This window comes from Lupinus angustifolius, chromosome LG15 (genome assembly GCF_001865875.1).
Source record: "Lupinus angustifolius cultivar Tanjil chromosome LG15, LupAngTanjil_v1.0, whole genome shotgun sequence".
Lineage (NCBI taxonomy): Eukaryota > Viridiplantae > Streptophyta > Magnoliopsida > Fabales > Fabaceae > Lupinus > Lupinus angustifolius.
The window spans coordinates 15,760,781-15,772,920 of record NC_032023.1 but is presented as its reverse complement, the minus strand read 5'-3'; the positions used below and the strand labels follow the sequence as shown (position 1 = coordinate 15,772,920).

At 34.8% G+C, this 12,140-nt stretch overlaps 1 protein-coding gene across 1 annotated transcript; it reads left to right on the top strand.

The window, feature by feature from the left end:
- Nucleotides 455-6,514, top strand: LOC109327401 (polypyrimidine tract-binding protein homolog 2-like). The gene is made up of 11 exons (XM_019560533.1): nucleotides 455-505; nucleotides 977-1,213; nucleotides 1,313-1,522; nucleotides 2,542-2,604; nucleotides 2,700-2,773; nucleotides 3,126-3,221; nucleotides 3,432-3,489; nucleotides 4,442-4,546; nucleotides 4,639-4,720; nucleotides 5,413-5,525; nucleotides 5,890-6,514. Exons 2-11 carry the CDS (start codon nucleotides 1,028-1,030, stop codon nucleotides 6,244-6,246), a joined length of 1,344 nt encoding a protein of 447 aa, XP_019416078.1. The 5' UTR covers nucleotides 455-505; nucleotides 977-1,027; the 3' UTR covers nucleotides 6,247-6,514.

Here is a 12,140-nt window from a genome sequence, read left to right as displayed (position 1 = left end):
AATCTACTTAATCTAAGATCAACTTCCATTTCCCTTACATTTACCAACTACTTTAAATAAATAAATAAAATGTAATATCTATACATTATTATTAATGTAAAGAGATTTATAGTCAATAGATTATTCATATCACCTATATTTAAAATGATAGAAATAATCAAATAAAAATGATTAGATGACGAGTGATATAATAAAAAACTCCTACAAATGCATACATATTTTTCTCTGAAGTTTTGTTTACAAGTTATATATCTTATATATCCAACTAGACTAAACAAAAATCAAAGTTATTTATCTTACATTGCATTAGCCACAAATACTAGTGAAGTATATAAATGAATAAAATAATTGGTACTTGCCGTTTTATAGTTATGCTCGTCGTTTGGTAGCTGGGACTTGGGAGAAGAAAAATACGTTACATCACTAAGCCAAATAAAATATACACAAAATCAGAAAAAAACCCTAATTCTGTGATTTTTTTTTCATAATTCAGAATATTTCTCAGGTAATTCCCCTAACCCTTCTTCTGCTTTTATTTTCATGGATTTCATCTCGACAATTTATTGTGCCAGTTTGCTATTACCTCTCACCGAACTCAATTCATTCGGATTAGGTTCCTTCATCGGATCTATACTTCGTTGTTCAGCCCCTAAACATGTATATGTGTGTTTCATTGGGCTTTAATAAGAATATTTATCTGGAAAAGTTGGGTTAAAATCCAGCTTTTAGGAGAAGCTCAACCTGAAATTTTCAGCTTGTCACAAAAAATAATTGTTGCAAAAATCGCTTTTGGAGAATCAAAATTTTAAAGTCGAAACAAACAGGGGTGCAGGGCCGAAGTTGTTTTCAATCAGTCTCATGTGTAAATGAATGTCATCTGTTAAAAATTAATTTGAGGAAGACAATTATGCATTATACTTATATATTTGTATGATGGGATACTTGGCTGATTGTTAAATGGATGTTGTACTCCAAGGGACTGCAAATTTTGTGGTTCCTTTCAACAGGTTTCGGGTGACTTTACGAAATGGCATCAGTTTCTACTCAGCCTCAGTTCCGTTACACTCAGCCGCCATCAAAGGTGCTTCATTTGAGAAACTTGCCCTGGGAGTGCACAGAGGAAGAACTGATTGAACTTGGAAAGCCTTTTGGTAAAGTTGTCAACACCAAATGCAATGTTGGAGCAAACCGAAACCAAGCCTTTATTGAATTTGTGAGTAGATTTTGGTTTCCTTTTTTCCTTCAATTAATTTTTTTATATTCCTATTAAGTTACTGGTTTTTAGTTACAAATCATATGTTGTGACTTCCAGCAAGATTTAAATCAAGCCATTGCAATGATATCATACTATGCCTCATCGTCGGAGCCTGCTCAAATACGAGGGAAAACTGTATATCTACAATATTCAAATAGGCAAGAAATAGTGAATAACAAAACTGCTGCAGATGTTGCTGGGAATGTTCTGTTGGTAACAATTGAGGGTGAGGATGCACGCCTCGTCAGCATTGATGTTTTGCACTTGGTAAGCAATTGCATGTGCGTGTTAGCTATATGCTGAAATTGTCATGATGAGGATGTTAGTCATTTAGTTTCATGATTAGGTTTTTTTATTGTCACAATGGAAAAACTGTTGACATGTATGTAAATGAATCAGCAGGCCCATATCAAGGCAATATCTTTGATGGCAGCTTAGTGCTTTGGGAGAAATAGCGCTTTTGTGTTTGTTTCCTTTCTCCTTTCCTTAACACTTCCTCCTTCTTCCCTATTCTCCGCTCAATCCTACCATTCTTGTAGTCTAGGATGTTAAAATTTTAATTTTCATTTGTGCATCAGTGCTTTGTTGACTCATCATCTAAGCATTGGCATTATGCTTGTACCATATGTACATTTGGTCACTGGATTCTATTCTGTAACTCTGTTCAGTTTTTCAATTTGTGTTGAAGCAATTTTTTGAGTTGTATTTTCAGATTTTCAATGTCATATTTGAAAGTAGGCTAAAATTTTGTTTCTGAATTTGGGAATTGAACACCGAGTTTTCACATGATTTATGGTAGAGGATAAGAGGAAGTAATTTACTTCGCTAACCCTTTGTTTGGATCAACTATTCAAAGTACCTTCTAACTCTGTAAGTACTATTAGTTATATATTCTAGGCATTTATTCATTTAAGAAAACCATGATCTAAACTGAATCGCTTGCCTACACTATCGCCAACTCTAAAAGAAGCACTATTTCTTCTGTCAATGCTAGAATTTTATGAGAACGCTGAAATTTGTTTAGATAGTTTCTTGATATTCCAGTTATTCCGGTCTTTGCAGACAATGGTTTAGTTCTTCTGACACTGATGATGGTTTTGTTTGTTAATCTTTAGTTGAGTCATTGATTGCTTTCCTATCTTATGTGTGGAAATTATGGATTTGTTTGTATTCCCAATTTTCTATAATATACCTTAGGAAGCACCAGACATTGCACATTTTGTGTTCAATTAGTAAGATTCATCTTGGTAAGTATTGTCCTGAATTTTTATTATTCACTTATACAGGTTTTTTCAGCCTTTGGTTTTGTGCATAAGATTACTACCTTTGAGAAGACAGCAGGATTCCAGGTTTAATGACAGAGCCACCCTTATTTATTGTCACTTTTTCTTTTCTTTTTTAAAAATGCTGTGAGCTCAAGCTTATTCCATATACCACTGTTTAGGCTCTGGTGCAATTCACAGATACAGAGACTGCCACTTCTGCAAAGGATGCTTTAGATGGAAGAAACATACCTAGGTGACAATTGTGTTACTTTTTTGGCATGTTATGTAGTTCGATTATTTTGGCATGTTGGTTGTGTGAATGTTGCCAGATTGGTCAACTATTGGACTGTTTTGTAGTCACACCTTGGCTATTATTTTTAGTATTAAACTTGTTATGTTGTTTATAGACTTAGTTTTCTGCACTTGGTTCTATTTGCATGAATCGTTAACGTTTGCTATATGTATAGCTATATAATGGCAACTGGACCTATCTTGAATAAGCAATGTGCTATGTTTGAATTGGACTGCACATTAGTAGTGATGAGAACGTTAATTAGCTCTTATCATTCTGTTCTTGCTGATGATATCATCCTCCCTGTTTTCAGATATTTGCTCCCTGAGCATGTGGGGCCATGTTCCCTTAGGATCACATATTCTGGACATTCAGATTTAAGTGTTAAGTTTCAAAGCCACAGGAGCAGGTATTTACAATTTTCCTTGGTATTGCAGAGTTTTTACCTACTACTACTAGATTTACCAATATTCTTTACTTTCCCTATTTTTTTTTCTATTTTATTCTCTGTATGGGAATTGGTTCTTTATCTCACTCTTGTTATCATTTTTAAGACCTTTTCTATCTTTTGGTAATAATAATTTTAATGTTTTCTAATTAATTAATGTTCTTGCTTCAGAGACTACACTAATCCTTACCTTCCTGTTGCTCAATCAGCCATGGATGGAAGCGGACAGGTAATGCTTTTAGAACATTTCTGTGGTTTAAGTACCACTGTGACAGATATTATGACCTGTTTGTATGTCCAACTGAATTCTTCAAAGTTGGGTGTTTTAATTGAATGTTTCCTTCTTACACATCTGTTAGGTGGTGTGCTTTCTAACAGGGGGCTGTCCTGCATGCTCACTTGCTTAGGAAACTCTTAATGAATTCATTTAAATTGTTGGTTAGAAATTAGAATCCACAATTTGATTGAACAACTCAATATTATTCAGCAAGCCATCGGTTCTCTCATGTAATGAGTAGCAGCAGATGGCTTCGAGTCACACAGATCGGTGTGATTTCGTATGATTGTACAATTTGGTGACTTGCTCTATTTTTCTGTTAACCAATATTCACATAATAGAATTCTTATAGGCTTATTAGTAAAAATAGCTGAACAATTAGGTATTGAGACAATCCAGTTCTCATGCAGAGGCAATTACTCTATTTTGTTCTTTGGGTGCACAATGTTCATGTAGTCAATCTTGTTCTTTTAGTGTAGACTCTAGAGTGTTCATGCAGTCAGTCTTGTTCTTTTAGTGTAGACTGTTCTTCAGTCAGTCTTGTTCTTTTAGGGCTTGTTTGGGAGTTAGATTTTGGAGGGGAAGGAAGGAAAAGGGAAGGCTTGAGAGTCATCTCACAAGTGTATTTCATGGCTCCCAAGCCTTCCCTTTCCCTTCCTTCCCCTCCAAAATTCAACTCCCAAACAAACCCTTAGTGTAGACTGTAGAGTGTTCATGCAGTCACTCTGCTTGGCTCCTAAGACCAAGAAGAAGGGGGAGTAATACCTGGAACCATATTTTAGGTGTGATATGATGTGTTTAAGTTTTTTTAGTGTTTCTGAATCCTAGGATATGTTATGATTCACAATCGGAAAATTTAACTATTGTAGATATGATTTACGATTGGCAACCATGACTTTTGCAGGCAATGGTGGGTTTGGATGGGAAAAGACTGGAGGCTGAGAGTAATGTTCTTCTTGCATCAATTGAGAACATGCAATATGCTGTAACGTTGGATGTCTTACACATGGTACTTTAAATCACATCCATTTTTTAAATTATTTCTTGACAATATATAGTTTAGTTAATAATATCGTGCCTTTTTTGTTGCTTTTTTAACAGGTTTTCTCTGCCTTTGGGCCTATCCAAAAAATTGCAATGTTTGACAAGAATGGTGGTTTACAGGCTCTGATTCAATATCCAGGTTAGATTACGTTCTTCAAAGTCAATTACCTTTATTTATTTACATAGATCTTATGTGAACCGTTGATTATTAGTGTTTATGAAAACCTCCCAGGTCTGGGTGCCAATTGTTTTAACATGTCTCCTAGGATTTAAAACAATATTTGGGAAAATTTTGATATTTTTCCTGGTTTCCATGAAAATCCACCACTTCTGCTCTGCAAAATGGTCAGGATGTGGCAAGTGTTACTGTGTGCCCTTGTAACTATATACACTTGAGGGTGTGTTTGTGAGTTGGTTTTGGAGGGTAATGGAGGTAAGTGGAAGGCTTAGGAGCCATGTAATACTCATGTGAGAGGGCTCTCAAGCCTTCCCTTTCCATTACTTCATCTCCAAAATCCAACTCCCAAACAGACCCTAAATGAATCTCTTGTTTGTAGTATTTACTTAGAGGTTCTGCCCCTCATAATCTGATAATTCATCCAAACAGAAGTGGTCCACTACCGAGATTGATTTATTTTGAATAGAAATATTTAAGAAAAGATAATTCTAGATTCACCTTCTTTCTATTTCCTGACTGTTCTCTCAAGGAATTATATGTATGCATTTATATATCACCATGGGGGATTTTGAGCGTATTATAGTTAGACATTTAACCTCGTAATATTTTACTGTTGTGATTTGCTTGAGATCTTGACATGCTATGGCTTATAGATGTTCAGACAGCTGTTGTGGCCAAGGATGCTTTGGAAGGACACTGCATATATGATGGAGGTTTTTGCAAGCTTCACATGACATATTCGCGTCATACTGATCTTATTATAAAGGTAAACAACCAGCACTATCTGTAGGAATTGATATCATTTAATGAAATGCTTGAAAGAGTACGTCAATAGGAAATATGCATTGTACTACTATGAAAAAAACAGTTTACTATTTACATAAGCCGACAAAGCCAACCCTCTTTATTCAGTTTATTCATTTATACATAGTTATATATACTCAACTTGAGAATCTAGTCTTGGACCTTATGAATCTCTCGACTGCGTTAATTACAAAAATGTAATACCAGGATCCTGTCTCATAATTGAAATCATTTTTCATGCTTACCTCGAAAAGAAATCCATTATAGTAGTGACTCTTAAAAGTTATATTATGGTTCCGTTTTAACTATGATTTGTGTAATTATAGGTGAATAATGATAGGAGCAGAGATTATACCATTCCTCTCACACCTGTTGTAAACGCCCAACCATCACTTTTAGGGCAACAACCTGTTTCAAATCCCATGATGGGTCCTCCTCCTCAACAGCAATACAATCAGTACCCTCCAGTTTCTGAGCCGGGTCTGATGCCTCAATCTCAGGCTGGATGGGGAACAGCTCCACCAGCAGCACCACAGTCTATGCCAATGCAGATGCATAATAATGGTTACATGCCATCTGGAACTGTGGCACCACCAATGGCCCCTGGAATGCCGTTTTCAAGTCACAGCGCGCAACAACCTTCGTCAACAATGTCCACATATGGACCTGATCGCATTCGATAATCAATACCATGCATCTCCTATATCTCAAATGGATCAACATTTGTTAAACACATCTCAGCAGGATTCTGCTGAAGTAATGATTACCAATTTGGGTTCTCACCTGGTGAAACTGGCTTCTATTTAAATAGATCTCGCCTTAAAAACTTTCTCTGTTGTTATTTTCCTGATTTTGATGTGAAAGTCTGAGCATTAGCCAAGAACTTTTAGTTGGCACTTGATTTTGGAAGAAACTCTTTAGTTTTATTTTATGTAGATGTTATTGTTATAATATATTATCCTTTTGGTTTAAACTTTTTTATTTGATTAGCATTAACTTGTACTCAGGAAAATTTAATAATTAATGATAAAAGTTAGCGAATAAAAATGTAATTTTGGACAATCTGGAGCTGTTCATGACCATTAGCATCTATCTTGACAGGTAGTATTTTATTCCTTTGCTTTAAAAAAATGGTTCAGTTCCAATAGTATAGGCAAGTTCTACATCAAACAGTCCTTTTCAAACAAAAATAATTGGTGTTGAACACCAAAAGGAAAGAAAATGACACTATGTAACAAATTGTACAAATTGAGAGCATGTACCTCGAGTTGTACATGAAGGAGTAAATGCTAATAGTAAAAAATATACAACTGGGAACAATTTATGTTTTTTTGTACTAATAAGTGTCACTATTAAAAATCAAATCTTTGATCTTTTGGCTTCTTTGAGAATCTAGCAGAGTCTTATATCACTGAATCAATATTTTGACGCTGAAAATTTTATATTTTAAAACAACATTTGTACTAGAAAAAATTATGAGCAAAAAAATATATGCAAGGGACTTCTCATTTCAATTTCCCCATGTGATTAGCATCTATCTTGACACTGCCACATTTTTTTTTTTTTTTTCAAAAACTAGCTTTGACTATTGAATAAACTGTAATTGCAATTAACCATGAATGAAGCCATACGAAATTTCCAATTTGCAGTCTCACGCAATTTTAAACTATCACATCAGTACACAAAAAAGAGATTTAATAACTAAGTTCTGGGTTGCTAACCCATATACAAATGTTGAATTTGGATCAGACTAAAAACTTGTTACATAAAGGGATATCCTCTCCCATTTCAATTATAAATACTCCTTAAAAATCTTAAATCTTAACAGGTCATTTAAATTACAAAACTTCTTAGTTCTTTTGAATCGCAGTGAAACAAACACTATATTTGGATGTATTTATGACCCCATTGTACAGATATATAGTATTATATATAGAGAATTAGACTTAAATATAGCAATTTCATTTATTGGCAATCACAATGGTATTCATTTACAGTGTGTTAGTTCCATCAGTTGGTTCATAATCAGGTTTCCAAACTTAGTCCCAACAAGGCTACAATCAAGTTATGACTCTTTTGAGCTATAATAATCAATACCATAAACATTATAAAATAGCACCAACCTATTCAACATAAAGCTGCATATATACCATGGTTTTAAATTTAATCATGATATATAAACCATAACATCATTACTAATCCACTTAAATAAGACATTAAGAAGCCTAAGTGACAGACATTACTATCATATCAAGAAAAAATTGGCAACTATAGAAACAAAAGAGTACAAAGAAATGGGTAATGACAAGGTAATTAGATCATTTTGCCTTTTTTTTCAATCATAATCTAGCATTTATATATCAAATGTGCAAAAATTTCATTCCTGGCTACATAGTATTCATGGTTTATAAACTTCAACAAATCTAATCAAACCAATTGGCGTAGATACATTCAATTCTAGCCTACATATGGTGCAATTAATGCAAGGGAATTATTTTGAGTATGCATGATGGCAACCGTTTCATGCTTGCATACCATATTTAAGCCATGCAATTAGAACCAAGACATTAGTTTTCAATTACAAGATTAGATTTCTTTATCAGCAAAAAAGGAACATATACAAGTGAGAGTAGGAGTTGTATCCTAGATTTATGCCTAATCCAACTCCAAGACATAAATTGAAAAGGTTCAAATAACTTTCCATTGTTGAATATTATACTGTTTCTATGCAGCCAAATGCTCCACAGAATTGTAAACCAAATTGTTGAACATTAAGCTTTCCATTTTTCCAAATTTATATATAGTCCTGTGTGTTGAGTGTAACTGTCCCTGAGGTTGTTTGATAAAAGTCTTACAAAATGAGAAGTAGATGAAAACCTGATTCCCCTTTTTGATTGCACATCACACATAATGAACTTCAGGTTGTGTCTAAAATGTCTCTTTACCTGATATTTTCGCTTGTTGGGATATTCCCAAAGAGTACCTTCCAACAGAAACCTATGACTTTCAAAGGAACTGATTTAATCCAAAATGATTTGAAGAAGCTTATGTCTGAATGTATCAAACATCTTGAAGAAAGATGCATGCAAAAACGATGGAGTAAACACTGGCACTGTCATGAATGATGAATCCAAGTATAAAAAAGTCATACTCTATGACTGGAACCATGACAACTTAGCACTTTGAACTGTAAGCAACAAAGAACTCTCTAAAGCCTCTATAGCACATCAATAAAGTACTGAGATTTTTCACTTGCCCTAAACCTTGTAAATGTAGGATGTTTGTGCTTCATGAAATCTACCAAGATCACCCAGATCCTCAAACTGGAACGATTGTTTATTACTGTTCCCACCTAACCTCTTGCTACCTAGCTTTACGGCTTAATAGATGTTGATTCTCATGTTGTTATTGCCTCACAACAATTCTTATAAGCTATTCCACAACCCCTACATCAGTATTGAGGTTTAGGGCTTACTCATATTGATTCTTATGTTGTTATTGTCTAGTGTTTTAAATTGTTTTTTTTTTCAATCGAAGTATTGCAGTTTGGCCAGCGAATCTTTGAAATAGTTGCGGCCACACCAATGACATTTCCCCGCAATTGTAACAAATGTAACTGCAACTGCAATTTAAAACATCGGATTATCAGCAGATCACCTCACCTAGAACAGTATTTGTTACTTTAGCAGCCATTTCATGTTCACCTCCCTCGACCATGACTTCAATCCTGGTCATGACCTCGACATCCATGGGCAAGGTCATAAATCTGGGCAAAAAAAGCTTATAACAAATTTAACTTTAGCACACCTGCTAGTTTGAGGAGGCATCCTAATACAAAAAATGAGTAATATAATCTATTAAAGACAGACCAAGAAAATGGAAGGAGGCCGACAAAGTACAACTGAATTCAAATGACAACGTTGGATTTCACAATTATACAACTTTGTTAACTGTGTTTTTGGTTATAGTTCAAGTCATCATGCGTTTTACTTGATTATTGTTTTTCTTTGTAGCTCATCATCTTTGACAGATTGTAGTTTATTGATCCCATGAGTAACATGTCACAAGAGGTTTAAGCTTGGAATGTTATTGCTAGTGTATTTTTCATTTTTGTTTGGACTATTGTTGTTTTCTTGCTGATTTCTGTAGGAGGGTTGATAGGAGAGGTTTATAGGCTTCTCTCTATCTTATTTTGGTGTATTGTATATTCTGTTTCTCTGTTGTATTTTTTCCTTCTGTGAATAATAAAATTTTACTGTGAAAAATGTATTATTACTTGTGATATATTGGTCTTAATTATAATTATGTTTTTTTTATATAAAACAAAAACGAATTTATTAAACTGATGGATTCCCAAAGGTTGCCCACAATAGAAACAGATCCATCTCCACATTCTAATAATTATCATTATCTATACTACTATATAATGATTAAGATACAATTAGATTATTTGAATATGTAAAATTTCTATATTCTAATATTGTCATTTTATATGAAACACATTTCAATTTACCATTCAACTGTTTTGTGTTATAGGTTAAATGCTCCGTCAATTGGCTATATTCCATGTCTATTTTATAACGTGTTACTTTTTTTTAAACACAGGTGACAAAGCACGCCAATATATTAATAAGAAGAGTCATTACAAGGAGATCACTTAGAAATTTCTAAACCTATAATTAGGCTGACCTGCCCAATATTTTTGCAAATTCCTTAGTAATGAAAGAAGGCATTATATTCCACCAAGTATTTGATCTAGATAAGCAACCGTAATTAGTCATTTGGTTCGCACAAGTGTTACCTTCCTTGAAGATATGAGATATGAAGAAATTCATAGTGGAATATAGTGACTTGCATCTAGAGAATTTGTTTTGAAGCTACCAAGGAGGAGTGGATTTCCCTTTGAATATATTGACGACCACAATGGAGTCACACTCTAACCAAAGGTTATACCAACCCCTTGTGTGAGCTATTTCCACTGCTAGAATTGCTGAGTGTAATTCTGCAAAGAGAGCATTGTTAATATCCAAGTAGGTTGTGAAACCAAAATAAACAATCCACAATGGTTTCTGAAAATCCCACCACCCCCTACATGACCAGGGAAGCCATGGGCATATCCATCTGTGTTGACTTTAAGATACCCCTGGACTGGAGCCTTCCAAATCACCTCTGAGATGTTAGGAGCTTTACTAAACTTAAGAGGCACATTGAAGAGCCTTAGTATGGAAAATTCCTACAGAGAAGTGTGTGCCACTGCTGTAGATAAAGAACCAGAAAGAGAAGATTCTCTCTTAATCTTAGCAATAGCTTGATGCATCAAAATTTTCTTATCTTCAAATATTTTTTGGTTTCTGCAATACTAGATGGTGTTAGTGGTGTGAATGATGCACGCGTGGAACACATGGTTCAGTAGAGGACTCTAGTGGTTCTTGGAGCTAGATAGAACCGAATTGATTGAGGTTAAGTCCAAGGAGATTGAGAAAGATGAGTTTACCTAGGACCATAAATATTTGACAAAATGGCAGTGTAAGAACAAATGATTAGAGGATTCAGAGCTTCTACTACAGATATTGCAAATTGAAGGCAACCTACATCCTCTTTTCTGCAGATTCTCATATGTAGGCATTCTATTATTCAATAGCCTCCATAAAATGAAAGACTTAGATGGAGGAACAAAAGAAGACCATATTTTTTTGCACCAACTAACATTAGGGGCATGAATGCTGATATATGAGAAAGCAGCCTTTAGGCTGAGGTTGCCATCATTAGTGTTATGGCAAATTAACTTGTCCTTGCCAATAGAGATTATGGTTGAGGCAATTTGCTTTGTAATTGTTGGATGGGTAGTGGCTAAGCACTAAGGAATAGTCCATTTTGAGTTATGGGTGAAATTAGTTACCTTTGCCAATAGGGAATAATGGATATCAACGGGAATTTCTAAGATGTCCACTAGAGGCTCTCCAAGCCAATTGTCTTTCCAGAAATTGATATTTGACCCCTCACCAACCAATCATAACGAGTTACTAAGCACCAGGTTCCATTGCTCTTTTATGCCAGACCAAACAGAGGATTTGAAGTACCTTGAGGGAATGGTTCTATTGCAGCCAAACCTCTACCTATAGAATTGAGCCCATTCCTGGCTAGAAGAGATCATATCCCAAGTTAGTTTCATTAAAGCAACTTTGTTGATCAAGTGAAGGGGTTTTATACCAAGGCCACCATCCACCAATGAATTGCACACCTAACTCCAAGCCACTGTGACCAATTTCTTAACCTCAGTGTCACCTGACCAAATGAAGTTTCTTATTTACCTATCTAATTGTTTAACAAGTTGGGAGGGCCATTTGTAAATATGGAAGTTGTACACAAGCATGCTTTGAAACACAGACTTTACCAACTCCACCCTTCCCATAATAGAGAGATTAGAGCTCTTCCAATTAGCAAGCTTTGTAGTGATTTTGTCAGCAATTGGTTGAAGATGTAGTCTCTTAGGCTTTCCTTTGAAGATTGGAACACCAAGATAGACAAAAGGAAGGGATCCAACAGAGAATCCTAAGTAAGAGCTAAGATTAGCAAT